At 34.4% G+C, this 15,538-nt stretch overlaps 1 protein-coding gene across 22 annotated transcripts in view; it reads left to right on the top strand.

Annotated features, from left to right (window-relative positions):
* Positions 1 to 15,538, top strand: part of C2CD5 (C2 calcium dependent domain containing 5) — a 96,126-nt gene that overhangs the window by 31,099 nt on the left and 49,489 nt on the right. For 15 of the 22 annotated variants that reach the window (XM_019039167.4, XM_055358440.2, XM_019039164.4 and 12 more), the window contains 2 exons: positions 457 to 542; positions 6,710 to 6,818. In XM_019039167.4, coding sequence (XP_018894712.1) covers positions 457 to 542; positions 6,710 to 6,818 — 195 coding nt within the window. Of the gene's footprint in view, positions 1 to 456; positions 543 to 1,157; positions 1,191 to 6,709; positions 6,819 to 10,727; positions 10,794 to 15,538 lie in introns of all 22 variants that reach the window. The other 7 variants (XM_019039161.3, XM_055358438.2, XM_055358445.2 and 4 more) reach the window with 3 other exon arrangements.

Raw genomic sequence — 15,538 nt, forward strand, 5'->3', positions numbered from 1 at the left:
TTTTCTAGAGAATTTTGGAATATTTTCAGTAAGCACAAGTAGTGCTTTTGTCTCTATATTTACATTTAATCAGACATTTTATATTTCTCATTTTTTAGTATTCTTAAATTGTTAGCATAGTAATTGTTATTATCTTGATTATTTTAATTAAAAGACAGCTTTTAAAATGGAATATTATACAAAGATTCATCACCTTTACATACTTTTTCTTATAATTTTCTGAAAAAATTAAGTCCAAAAGTAGCTGGGGTGAGTAGGGCTCTGACATGTCGCATCTAAAGAAAACTGTGAATAAAAGTAGAGTAAAATATGTGCTTTATTTGTCATCCGCAGTGCTTTAAATGTTTCGATCATTTTATCACATTTCAACTCATGATGTTTATGAAGTTGAATGCAATTAAACTTTGTTTCTATAGTTGCTTTTTTGGTTGTTATTTATGTACTGATGTTCTGTAGGAATGGGAAGTGGTAGTGCTGGAAAAGAAGGGGGGCCCTTTAAAGCTCTTTTAAGACAACAGACTCAATCAGCGTTGGAACAGAGGGTAAGATTCACTTGATATTTTTTGTTCTTACACTGTTAATATGACTTTGTTATCTTATGCTTCCATGTACTTGCATGTTTTCATGAACTGTTTTGGTTACATATCTATAATATTGCAGTTTTGAAGTCCAAAATGGATTTAAGGTGTCAAAGTAATTTGTTTATGGATAATTACTGTTGATTTGGAATAATTACGTAATAATAATTTTTGTCTTGTTGTTTAATCTTTGATCAGAAATACTATTTTTGAGAATACCTATTGAATGCTGAAGTAATTTTCCATTACGTTTATCATTGGAAAGGAGATGGTAAACATTTTGCAGAAAAAAAATTCCAGTAGCATTTTATTATATTAAAAATAATTCCTTAGAATATAAATATATTTATTTGCTGAGATTACTTTTATCATTGACCAATCTCTTAGGAATAAGAAATGTACAGATTCTATATTTCTAAAGATTAATATAAATAATGTGGTTATTCAGTATAATGCATCTATTTCAGTTATTGTAAGTTTGAGATTTAGCTATGTTTGTTGATTGGGAAAATAAGCAGTTACAGTTTTTGGATGATTTCTCTCTCTCTTTTTTTTTTTTAAATAAACTTCATTGCTAAGGGAGGATCGCCTCATAGGTTCTGTAGAAGGCGGGTATGTTTCTGAAAAATGTGTGAGAGCCTATTTCTTGTATTGATAGCTTTCTAGTTTTAATCTTGGTCATTTAAGTTTTATTTAATCTTTTAGCAAATGTTGACAGCGTTTTTCTTTTCGTAATGCAAAGTTTTTTTTATTTAATAGCACTGTGAGACTCATGTTCTTTTTTCTACTAACTAATATGGTGCATGTTATATATGTCATGTCAATAATTTTAAGACATAGTTCTATAGCTTTCATTATGTCTGATTTGAAAGCTATAAGCATTTACAGAATTTTCTTTTACATGTTCTATATTACACTAGCATTTGGGGGAAAAAAGGTGAAAGAGTAAATACCTGTAAAAGGATACATTTCATAAAACTAAAGTATTTCTCCTCTAGAGGTTGGTACAATTTATTTTCTAGACTTTTCCCTCCTTATGCTGACAGTATCTGTGTATGCACTGTTTACCTAGACAAGGCTGAAGAGAGCAGAGCTGAACTAAGCAATGATGAGACTTTAGCTCATTTTTTGCTTCATGCTCTATCAAGCAGCAGTTACCTTCCAACTACTCTCGCACCTTGCAGGCAAACCTACAACTGCCACCAAAAGGCCCACCTAAACATTCAAATCAACTATTAAAACCAAATATAATAAAAGACTGAAAACGTTGAAGAGGGCCAGAGTGAAGGTGTGTGTGTGTGTCCACTTACCATTTTTTTAGGCCAGAATGCTCTTTTTCCCTGTCCCATTATTATGTTCTCTACAGAGTTTTTCACAATAGGAATATGCTTGCTTATAATGAAATTACCATTGTGGAATTCACATCAACAGAAAAATGTGGGTTCCCTTGAAATTCGATATAATAAGATTTTACTTGTATGTTGTGCCTGTGACTTTACTGTCTGTACCAAGAATCTTTAAAAACCATCTCACTTTAAGGGACAAAAATATTAAGCAGTGAAAACCATTTTGAATTAGTTTGGATAAAATTTGTGTTTTCAGATATGCATTTAAACATTCTTAAAATTTTGGACACATTTACACATTGGACATAGATTACTAAATAATCTTCATGGAATTAACAGTAAAGGTGTAGAGAACTATAGTTTTCATTTACAACCTTGTCAGTCCTGAGTTGGCAGTACATCTGTATCGCCTATCCTCGAAGTAGCAGTTACTTAAGTTTATGAAAGTACTTCTCTACCTTGTGTACAAAGTAAGCAGCCAAAGCATTATCATCTTTGGCTTTCCTATTCACTTGTGACTGCCATTAGTATGGCTTTTGTTTTGGGAAAAGCAAGAAGTGTGAAGAATTCTCCCCATATGTGTTCAGATATGACTTAATTGTGCTAATCTGAACACTAGATTATGTCACTGACATGATAGACTTATATGATGTTTTATATTCCCTTCTTTAATATTTGTTTCTATCCCTTTGGTAAACCACCCTTAATAAATTATATGGCTTTTTTTTTTTTTTTTTTTCTTGAGGAAAGAGAAACTTTATTTGCCCAATCTCTTTTATGGATTATTCAAGTAGTAGTTGTCAAAATTAAAAGTGTTATTCTTTACTCCACAGAAGCATTGGTAGGTTTTCGGGAGATGAGAAATAGAGATAAAAGTTTTATTTAGATTTAAGTTCCACCTATGAATTTTTTGATGTAAAGTAAATAGATATTTAATTAATTAATTGGAGAGAGCCTCTCTCTATGATGCCCAGGCTGGTTTCGAACTCCTGGGCTCAAGTGATCCTCCCATCTTAGCCTTTTAGAGTGCTGGGGTTAGAGGCATGAGCCACTGTGCTCAGCCAGATTTGTTTTTCAATAAGACTTTTATTTTACCTGTGAGAAAATATGGAAGTACTTTTTAAGTTCCTTCAGTCAAGAAACCTAGTGAACTTAGTTTAACCTAGTATTTCGCAAGTACATTTTACCATAGAACTTTCCTTTTAAAATACCTGTTAGTGAGGAACACATTTTGGGAAACATTTTGATATAAGGTAAACTCTTGAAGAATTTTGATCTTTTTAGAAGTGGGAGTAAAATTGTACAATAAACCATGGCAGAAATCTGTTATGGATTTTAAATCTAGAAAGTTTAGTCTTTTGCAATAATAAAAAGAGTATTTGATTTAAAGAATAAACTATTTAAATAGCTCCTAAGAAAAATCCTATTTAAATCTCTTTTTAAAAGAATACTCCCATTGTGCTCTGATGATTTTTCAACTAACCTGTCTTTGAGCACACACTATTAAATATTTTTATGCTGCCTGCCCTTGGCTTATGTCAGAGCATCAGCATGTAACTTTATCTAGGTACCACAGGGAAAGCTACTTTAAATATGAAGACTTTCTGGAGAAAATTTCTTCTGCAGTTCCTGAAAATCACATCTAGGCATTGAAAGCAGGATGTGCTTGGGCTGATCTTAAGGAAGCTATTCTTTTTTTTTTTCATTGAGACGAAGTTCTGTTCTTCTTGCCCAGGGTGGAGGGCAATGGCATGATCTCGGCTCACTGCAACCTCCACCTCCAGGGTTCAAGCAATTCTCCTGCCTCAGCCTCCTGAGTAGCTGGGATTACAGGCGTCCGCCACTACGACTGGCTAATTTTTGTATTTTTAGTAGAGACGGGGTTTCAGTATGTTGACCAGGTTGGTCTTGAACTCCTAACCTCAGGTGATCCACCTACCTCAGCCTCCCAAAGTGCTGGGATTACAGGCGTGAGCCACTGTGCCTGACAGAAGCTATTCTTTTAAACAGAAGAAAAATCTATAGATTCATCAGGTGTAATGAAATCAAATCCTTAACTCTAAATGACAGTGAAACCAGATGATAAAGTTGGTTGCTTATAAAGAATGTAGGAATAAAAGGCCCTTTTGACTTCAGTTTTTCATATAAAAAATGGAGATAATAGTACTTCCCTCATATGGGAAAGGTTATACAGCACAGGCTACAGGGCCTGGCACATAGAAGTACTTGACAGTAGTTGCTAGTTATGGTGGTGATGATAGGTACTTAACAATCTGCTATAGATTTCAGCAGTAGCTCTTCTCATGAGAGAATTGTATGAAGACGGAGTTTTGGTTAAATAACAATGACATTTTTATTTGTTATAGGTTAAATTTTGTGTTTTAGAGTGAATTGGTGTGCTGATTAGGTGAACTGGGGACATGTGAGGTGGAGAGTGGGTCATGGCCTCAATGGGCAGCCATCGCCCTGTGTGTTTCTTTCTGACCAGCTCTAGTACAATGCTTCCCCTCGTTTCTTTATCCCAAACAAAGAACTTTGGGGAGAAGGGTAAAGAACCCTGAAATGAGAAGTCATTTAGGTTCATTTATTCATACTTATGTAAAATCTTATATGAAAATATTTTCTAATACATAATTTACCTATTTCTTTAGAAGGAAAAAGGAAGTACTATCTTCCATTTAGTTTACAAAAATGTTATTTTCAGTATCTCTTGTCTAGATATTTAAAAGATTTAAGTATAAAGATTACATATGAAGTGATTTTTTATTCTGTGAGACCACCACATGCCTCAGATATTTTGAGGAAATATTAAAATTTAAGTGATCCTAACACTGAAAAAAAAATCTGAAAGACCTAACTACATTATTAATACTATAAGCTTACCTATACATTTCTCATTTAAAACTCACATTTACAAAGTTCAAATGTACTTGCTCAGTGATTACCGAACTGTTTTTCCAACTTCTTTCTTAATACTTATATTATTGTGTAATTACCCCGTGTGTGCTGTGCCTAACAATAAATCCATTCAAATATTTTTATGACTCAAAACTTCATTTACATTCAAATTTCCTAATAATAAATATGAATTCATTATGAGGTAATCTTCTAGTTTGTACAGTTTTTATTAGATTTCCAGGAATAAAACTTAGAGGACAGAAAAAGAAGTTTAAATGGAAATAAGAATGCATTTTGACTAAACATATTATAATACATTTATTATAAGTGACGTACTCTCCTTCCATCCTCTTCCTTATTTTCCCTCTACCTTTCTGCTGGGCCATACCTAACCACTTCCATAGACCAGTTTTTTACTCTTTTCTTACATAGCGTAGATTTTTCTTTCTCTTGTTTAAAGATTACTTCTAAATTTGAACTGAATTTATTTCTAAATAAATTTTAGAAATTTTTTTATACTCAACCTTCATGGGTTACTGAGGTGCACAGGACTGATAGCTTTTGTGCAAAATGATTCCAAGTTGCCGTGCTTTGTGATCATGCTTTTGTGAGTTTGTATTCTCCATGCTTGAAGCAGCCAGTGAATAATTCTTGCTGCTTTTAATGAGCCTGCTTCTGGTGGTATTCTGTATCTCTTTACCAGCTTTTATTTGTTGCATTTAATCTGAGGTGGTCTTGAAAATAAGATCATGATAAATTTTAGAATTGTTTCTTCTTAAGATAAAAATTTATAACTACTATAATATAGTATGAATATGATCTGTGGGAGTCTCCTATGAATAAAGTATATGAGCTTTAGAGCTTGAGACCATAACAGTTCTTTTGACCGTTGAGAGCCCTGTTTTGCTTATTTTTCTCAATTATGCTCAATTATGTTCTAAATAGCTGAGGCTACTGGTAAGTGATTCCAGTTAAGTGAGCTACATTAATCTTGCAGCCAGACAGGTCAAACATCAAGTTTTCCTTACTTGCATCCAATTTGTGTAATGTGAGGGGCCTCCATGTTTCCACAGGAGTTCCGTTTTCTTATTGGGTCCTATTTCAATGAATTTCCTTTCTCGGCTTTTTCATTTTTCTTTTTTGTGTTTCTCTTTGTCTCTAAGTTGATGAATTTTATTCTTTAAGAGAGAAGGAGAGAATAAAGCTTGCAAGAACTTGTGGAGTTTTATTGCCGTCCTAGCTGTTATCTATGTACCTTTCAACTTTCCTTAATGTACCTTTATGCACTTGTATTTGTTCCTGCCACATTGGTGTTGATAGAGTAACCTCACACAATGATTCTCTACCCATCTCAACTTGATATTTGCCACTATCCTCTTTCTCTTAACCCACACTACTTATCCTCTCACTTACCCTCCTTTGGTCCCACTTTCATTTAGATCCCTTGGCCCCAGGTTTTTAGAGTCTTTACCAGTGTCTTATACTGGGTGTTCATGTGAAGGGGGTGTCTAAACCACTGATAAATAGATAATGGGGTAGAGGGATAGGGCAGTTCCCTCATCTCATTGAGAAGTTCCATCAGAGTTGGAGATTCAGAGGAAGGAAGAGTGTGTTTCAAATATCTTAAATTGAAGGAACACTTTTTTTTTCTTCATTGAGAACTGATGAAATGGGTCTTTGGATTCTGTATAACATTGTATATATGGGGAAATGGATTTGAAACTAAACATTTAATAAAACTTTTAATTACAAAGCATGTGTAATGTATAATGGGTGGCCTTTTATTTCAAGGGATGTAATACATTTGCTATGGCAAGCTTTTTAATAAGCAAATTTTTTACACTCTACACACGATAAGTTGTATTTTTCCCCTATTCTTTCCACTAGGAATTTCCATTTTTTACCTTGACGGCATTTCCTCCTGGATTCCTTGTACACGTTGGGGGTGTAGTTAGTGCACGTTCTGTGAAGCTTTTGGATCGTATCCACAATCCTGGTATGTTCTTAAAAAGTTTCAATGTTTCCTTTATTTAGATTGTGGTTATTAAAATTGATTTTTATGATTTTTTTAAAGCCAAATCTAACTGAAAAGAGAAATGAAAAGAAAGTATAAACTAGCACGTTACTTTAATATATTTGTAGTCATCTTAATTATAAATAAACTAAGTGTATTTTAGTTACTTTTCTGTAAAAAACCAATCGATTTATTTTTGGTCACAATATCACTTTAAGGAAATCCTTAAATAACTTTTCTTTGACCCAGGGGAGATAAACATTTTTATAAATTGACCGTTATGGCCATTAGTTTAAGATGTTAGTTCTTTTCATTAGCAGTAGCTTTTTATAGATTACTTATTTTCCTTGTTCTTAAAACAGGTATTTTTAAAAATGTAATTGTAAAGCTGGGCACAGTAGCATGTGCCTGTTGTCCCAGCTACTCAGGAGGCCGGGGCAAGGAGGGTCGCTTGAGCCCAGGGCAACATAGCCAGACTTGGGCAACAACCTGGGCAACACAACAAGACCTATGTAAACACTGTGGGTGTCATAGGAACAGATAGGTAGCAGAGGGAACCAGACCAGTCCGTGGGTCAAAGACCCTCTTCCTGAGCAGGCTACTGGAGCTGTCATTTCTTAGAGCTCATTGTATAACTTGAACACACTGGGACTGTCTTTGACCACGGCCACCTGTCCCCTCCAGCCTACCCAGGCAGCACTCAGGAGACACAGAACCCAGATCCCAGCACTGTGCTGGGATTCCACTCTGTCATTGGTGGAATCCAGCATGGGCAACAAAGTAATTGTAGGCGTTGTCTAGAGTAGCTAAGAATTGAAAAACAGATGAGCAAACTAACATCTGGTCCTTCAGTTTCTTTTATGTAGCTATTTGTTATGTTTAAGCAAACGAGTAGGAATAGTAGCTTACTTCTTTAAAACATAGGACCATAATTATAAAAGCGAGTAGGCATCAAAGTCCCACTGGATTCAGGCCCTTGGATCAGAAATCCTTTGGTGATTTTTCTACGTCTAAAATAAGCATGATGAATAGTGGGAACTTTCCATATGGAATGTGTTCTTGCATCTCTCATTGACTAGATGCTCAATCAATGTACATTAAACCTGAAGTTATATTAGTATTCTTGTTTGGTGTATAGACATATATATTTTTGAAAATTTTAAATTGTCACATCCAGTGACCTCTTTGTGAGGCTTGTATTGACAGCTATAAAAAGAAGGGTGGCCGGACACAGTGGCTCACGCCTGTAAAATACTAAAAATACAAAAATTAGCTGAGCGTGGTGGCAGGCACCTGTAATCCCAGCTACTTGGGAAGCTGAGGCAGAGAATTGCTTGAACCCGGGAGGTGGAGGTTGCAGTGAGCCGAGATTGCGCCACTACACTCCAGCCTGGGCGACAAGAGCGAAACTCTGTCTCAAAAAAAAAAAAAAAAAAAAGAAAGAAGGGTAAAATGCTTTGAAGTTATTGGACCAAAATATTGTAGATAATGACTATTTTTGAGGATACAGAGCATTACTATTTTTTAAAATTTTTTTAAAGTTTAATTTATGCCCTGTAGTTTGATGTCATTTGAGTTTATTTCAGAGAAGAAGACTAGAATTCTCTGGACCCTGAATGAGATTTCAGAAAAACAGTGCGAGTCAGGATTATTTAACTCTAAAACTAGGCAAATGCATCTTCTAAGCACTGGTTTTCTCTTTTTTTTCCCTTCTTTAGTTTTTTTTTTCCCCTGTTTCTTATTTTTGTGGTCAATATAAGATGTTTTCTCCATTGTAGTATTTGTGTACAGTACTTAAAGAAAAATTCAGACTGATGCGAGTTTAATGTATTGGGATCTTGAAGACTATGCCAAATTCTACATCTTTGTGTTAAGGAACTTGAATTATTTGGAAAATGCAAGGAAATACTGAGTTAAAATACCTGACATCACCCTTGTGACCCAAGGCTAGTTACCTGTGTTTCTATGGACCATTGACTCAAATATTTTAATAGATGGCACCCACTGATCTGATAGTTCGAAACATGGTTTCAGGAGTATATTTAATTACTAGATGTCTTCTGCTTACTGAATTTTGGGCTGGGCACGGAGGCTCACGCCTGTAATCCCAACACTTTGGGAAGCCAGTTTGAGGCGGGTGGATCACCTGAGGTCAGGAGTTTTGAGACCAGCCTGACCAACAAGGTGAAACCCTGTCTCTCCTAAAAATACAAAAATTAGCTGGGCCTGGTGGCAGGCGCCTGTAGTCCCAGCTACTCGGGAGGCTGAGACAGGAGAATTGCTTGAAACCGGGAGGCGGAGGTTGTAGTGAGCTGAGATCGTGCCACTGCACTCCAGCCTGGGCAACAGAATGAGACTCCTTCTCAAAAAAAAAAAAAAAAAAAAAAAAAAAAAGAAAAACATTTTGATTTGATTTTGTTGCTTCCATGTACTCTGAGTAAGCTATAGAGTCTGGGAGAACAGGTGAAGTTTACTTAAATAAGTTTAAGTAGAGAGTTGTATTTAAAATGTCACTACTTAAAAAAAAAAAAACAACTAACTGCATTTTGGGGTTTATTTTATGTGCCAGTTCATGCTAATTGTGCAAGAAATGTAAGAATCCAGGCCCAGGGAAGAAAAGAGTGATTCCTATTACAGAATGTGTTTTGTGTATTGTAACTACCAGCTCACCCATTCTCTGCCTTTTCTCCCAGTTTAGAGTATTTTCTCAGCTCACATTTAGAAATTCTCAGTTATTAATGGATTATTTCCCAAAAGGTCATGGACATATACATATAAGTGCTTTCAATGATGTATGAGTTATATTTTCATTTTGTTTTATTTTTAGTTAAATATGTGTAATTATTCTAATGGTTCTAATATTATTTGGATTTAAAGTATCACATTCTGACTGGTCACGGTTGCTTACACCTGTAATCCCAGCATTTTGGGAGGCCAAGGTGGGCAGATCGCTTGAGCTCAGGAGTTTGAGACCGGCCTGGGCAGCATGGTGAAACCCTCTCTCTACCAAAAGTACAAAAATTATCCGGGCCTGGTGGTACATTGTCTGTGGTCCTAGCTACTTGGGAGGCTGAGGCAGGAGGATCACTTGGACCCTAGAGATGGAGGTTGCAGTAAGCCGAGATCATGCCACTGCACTCCAGCCTAGGTGACAGAGGGAGACTCCATCTCAAAAAATAAAATAAAATGTCACATTCTTCGGATCGTTTTATGTATTATTACGCACTAAAAAGGAACATTTTCTTGAGAACATTTACTGATCTCCAGGCCTCTTAAGTAATTATTTATGAAGAAATTTTAATATATTGAAGAAAAGCTGAATGTTGAAACAAAACAAAACTCTAACATCTACCATAATGATGATGTTTTAATTTTGTGACACTGAGTTCCTCTGCTGAAGGAGACTTAACGATGGATTGAGATGCATGTGCTAATGTTAAAAATGTTGTGTTTGCATTCTCAAATGAGTTTTGCAGCTATTTTTTGACCAGTGAATATGGGAAATTTTTGTTTCATTCTCACTATAGAAGGGAAAAAAATCTTATTTTAAAACCACTACCACCTGCTAACTATGGATTATTATTTTGGAGGCTTTTTTAAAGAACATCCTCCTTTGGTAAATATTGAGCAAACGGGTGACTACAACACGGGAAAGAATGGGGTGGTTTTAAAAATCACGGTAATTAAATAATTAGATTAGTTAATGTTAGATTACTGTAGCATGCTCCTTTCCCCCTTTCTATTTCTACTTCTTATTAACTCTGCTGTCTATGTCTTTCCAGTTCCTGTCGAGTGGTGTTGTCAATTGCGTTCTTGTTTGTAGTGTTTTTTGTTTTATTCCTACTATTCTGCACCTAAAACTGATCTACTAATTTGCTGTTTTGAACTCAGCCTTTGTCGGAATTATGGGTAACACAAGATCTTACAAACTGCTAGACTGGAATAGTTTCAATTCAGGTATTTTAATGGTCATTCAGTACTACATATGCTGACAAAAATTATGGCAGCTCAGTGAAGTTTTTAGAAATGTTCTAGATGAAGTAGGTTTAAGGTCAATTCAGTTATACAGATAATATTCTGTGCTACATATGTAATAACTCTTGTAATTTCAATGGAAATACAAATATAAAAATGTGTTAACTAAAATGAATTAATGAAAGCCATAGAAATACCATAAATTATCAATGACTTTTCTTAGGTGATTAACTTCAGAATGATCATTTAAAATTATATTTATTACATTTTGGATGGTTTTCTATATCAGATAAATGATGTAGGCATTAGCTTTAAGATTAAGCAAATATTTGTTAAATATAAGTAATGTTTCATAAATCTAAAAATAAAGTATATTTAAATGCACATTTAGATTTGAATAGAATATATTTAGTGTTCTATAGGCTACTGTAGAAGTGTAACTGTTAGCATTTTTATTTATAATTCTAGAAGCGTTCCAAAATTAGATAACTAAGAATAGACTTTTTGGGGATTAACAGCTTTCTTAAACTTTCCTCCTTCCCTTTCCACATGTGAATATAATTTTTAAAAAGTAATTTTACATATGAATGTAGTTTGTAGCTTTTAAATAAACCAGACTACGATAGTGAGCTTTACAGCTGATGATGTGTTTTAGAGTCAAAAGTAATTAATTTTTCTTTTTGATAAAAACATATTAATAATGTACATTTCTAATTGTTTATATTATATTTTTTAGAATGAAATAATACAACCATTTTGATTCAGTGTCAGAAGCTGGTATGTTGCCTAAAGAAATTTTTCAGTTATTTGTCTCAGAAAGTATATCTTACAGAAAAGCAAAGACGCCACGGGGCTCAGAATTTTAGATAATATCTCATAATCTTTTCAATATTGTAAACTTTTTTTTGTTCTTAGGAGTTCAAGATATAAGTTTTGATGTAAGTAATGCATGTTTGACTGTGAAGTAAATCATATTCATCATGTAGATTTACTTAAATTCAGTCTGGTAAACCATATGATAAGTCCAACATTTACAGATGTAGATTGATATCAATCGGTAAATTCATAGGGAAATTTCCTATCCAAGTTTTTACCAGCCTGCTGTCATTGATTAGAATTAAAATGATCATTTGTTAGTGTAATATTTTTTAATTGTTTTTTAGTGAGAAATTGAAAAATACTTTGCTAGGTTGATTTCTTAAGAAATTTTAAAACAGGCAGATTAGTATAGTGGAAAGATATATAGAAAAAGGACATTGAGAGCATATTGATCATTAATAATATAAGGAACTGAAATCTTGTCAGGGCAAAGATGTTTAGGGTGAGATGTGTGTTGGTCAAATGATAGAACAATCTTGGAAATGGAAATGGCAATAATTAAATCTTATAGACATAGTAAGGACATTGTCCCACGTAAGCAGAATTACGGTTTGGCAAAGAAAAACATGGTTGAGGAAGCAATATATCTTGCCATCATTTAAAATAATGTCACGTTGGAAGTGTATGAAGAAAAAAGGTAGATATAAGTTATAGAATGTTAAAAGAACATAAATGATGACACTTCGTAGTATGCTTTTGATTAATTAGAATCTTTCTGGTAAGACTTAGTATATCTTCAGAAACAACTGATTTTCATACTTGTTTAGGAAAAATAACTTGATAATTCTGAAGAAAAATTTGATATAGGTAAATATATGCAAATCATTTATGTATTCTTATCTGTAAATTGAGAATATTTAGCCATTGCTCTCCTATGTAGAAAATCGAGAACTAACCATGTTAGGAAAAGAATTGTTGATACCATTTTTATTAGGGCTAGAATTGCTCATTCACACTGTATTTCCTGGCTGCTTTGTACCATGTGTTATATGAAGCATCATCATTTTAATAACAGACTTCCAAGAGAAAAGAAAAATATATACCACCATATTAAATATACTTATTAATTATTAGACATTCTTATTGCAGAAACATTAAAATATGGAAAGTTATAGGAAAATGTTATTATATTATACAGTAATGTATAAAATATGACAGATCATGCAAGCTTATATCAGAATTTATTTTGTGCCACGCAGTTTGCTAGGTGCTAGGGTGGAAAGATTGCCAGTCCCCCTGCCTTCATGAAGCTCATATTCTTGGAGGATAGACAGACATTAAATAATTTACTGTGTGGTATGGTGTGATACAAGATAAAGAGTTAAAGAAGAAGGCTTGATTAACTCTGTATGAGAGAAACTTATAGAAGTGGTAATTCTTGAGCTCAGATTTGAAGGATAGATGGGAGAATCACATAGATTTGTATTTCAGTGTTTTTGGACCCATGTTTATACATACTTTGAGTGTGGTTCTCAAACTTCTAGCATTTACAAAACAATGTCCTAGCCAGTACTCATTTGATGATGTTTACATAGTTACTTCATGCTTACTAGGTTGCTTGCCACAGAGTACAAAATATCTTGGTTAGTTTAGCCTTTTTTTTTTTCTGTCTCCTTTTCTCCTGCTTTGCTGCCTTAGTTTATGTTAACTACAGCATTAGAATTTTTGTTTTTGGAGATGGAATCTTGGCTCTGTCGCCCAGGCTGGAGTTCAGTGGCGTGATCTCAGCTCACTGCAACCTCCGCCTCCCAAGTTCAAGTGATTTTCATGCCTCAGCCTCCCAAGTAGCTGGGATTACAGGCATGTGCCACCATGCCTGGCTAATTATTTTTTGGTAGAGATGGGGTTTCACCATGTTGGCCAGGCTGATCTCGAACTTCTGACCTCAAGTGATCCATCTGCCTCAGCCTCCCAAAGTGTGGGGATTACGGGCGTGAGCCACTGCACCCAGCCCTAGAAATGTTTTTATAGAGCAGGAAGAAGGGAACTCAATATTAGAATTTATTTTTAAAATGTTACCTTTACTTATCATGCTGCTATGTTTCTGGCTTGGTAACAGACTTTGAGAAATGCCAGGCAGGTGAATGTTGCTGCTAGGAAGCAGATTGCAGCATTTACAAATCTTATGTGTGACATTCTAGGATTGGAAGTGCATAAGAATTAGGGTAGCCCATGCGCACATTTGCATTAGATCATTGACTATAGGGTGGAGAATGGGCTTAAAGGCAATAAGACTAGAGACAGGGAGACCAGTTAGCAGACTGTGTGGTAACCTTGGCTACATAGGTAACCTAGGTTTTGGTGGTGATAGGAGAGCTACACTGATCAAGAACTTATTACATGCCATGTACTCTTTTAAGTGCTTTATAATAGTAGGCCATTTAATCCTCAAAACAGATCTCTGAGGTCGACTCTAATCCTGTTTTGTAGGTAAGCAAAGTGAAACAGTAGTTTTCCAAAGGTGAATAGTTAGAAAGTGGCTAAGCCACAATTTGTACCTGAGTACTCTGGCTTCAGAACCTGTACTCTTAACTATAAATTAATGAGTTATTTTGAGTATAATAACAGCAGGACCTAGTAACTACTGAAATGTGGCAAATGAAGCATGCTCTTGTCTGCTTTCAAGACAAGAGAAAGAAAGGGGAATTATCGCACATACCTACAGTTCTAAAATTCTACATAGCGATTGAGTTCTACCCTTTGGAAACTCAAGTTTATTTGAGTGTTGAGATGGGAAAATATTTAAAGAGCAAGTTTTAAGAGTCCTAACTCATTTTTCAAATGAGTATGATCTTTTATTTTTTTCCCTTGAGTTACCACTAGAAGTATTTCTGAGTAGCTCACATACATAATTTTTAAATCAGTGATAATCTTGATAGTTGCGGATAATTTACTACTTTTTCCTCTGTAGAGATTGCATGTCGGCTTAGATTTTTTTTTCAGGAAGTGGCAAGAAGAAGTAAAGTAGTTATATAGCGTGGTATCAAAATGTAATTGTTTATTAGTGGGAGATAGCTTCTGGACGTAGACAAAATTTGTGAGTTGATATTTTAAGTCCTGAGTTAGTAAAACAAGTGTTTAACACCAGATAGCCTTTTGTTGGTTTTTGAGAAAATTTTTAAAAGGGTTTTTAAACAAATTTTATTTTAGACAGATTATAGATCTTAGGACATATTATACTTAAGTTTTTCTCAATCATAAACTTTTACTAGTGATAAGCAAGCTTTGGATTAATGGTTCAAAATTAGAAAATATTAGGTTTGCCATCAGAATTATAGTTGTTTAGAAAATTCATTTAGTTTAGGAGCAAAAGTGAGTAGTTATGTCCTATAAAAATAAGTATAATTACTTTACAGAATATTTAATGGTAACAAAATGTGGGTCAGCTGATTATATAGGGGTATATTTATAGAATGTACAGATCAGTCTGCTCATCTGAATGAACTTTTTTGTTTTTTTAGTTTAAGTTTCAATTCAGTTAAGTTTTTATTCAGTGGATGTTTGTGGAGTGCCTACCATGTGTTGCACACTGTGTTGGGTACTGGAAACATAATTGTTAAGCCAGGCAGACGTCCTGTACACACCCAGTCTAGGGTAATTCTTACACTATTTTGGTGTGTGCATATGTGTGTATTAGTTAAATGGAGATAGGTGGTAGGCCCTCTTGGAACTTTAATTTTACTGATAATCTCAGCAATTATCATTTTCCCTGAGAGATACTTATGAGCAGATGTGCAAACTATACCTAAAGTACTTATACAGCTTTTGGTTTTCAGTATTTTAATAAGGTTTTCAGGAAGTAGATAAATAAGAGTTCAAGATGCAAGATGGCATAAATGCAGCATGCG

Source organism: Gorilla gorilla, chromosome 10 (assembly GCF_029281585.2).
Source record: "Gorilla gorilla gorilla isolate KB3781 chromosome 10, NHGRI_mGorGor1-v2.1_pri, whole genome shotgun sequence".
NCBI classification, from domain to species: Eukaryota; Metazoa; Chordata; class Mammalia; order Primates; family Hominidae; genus Gorilla; species Gorilla gorilla.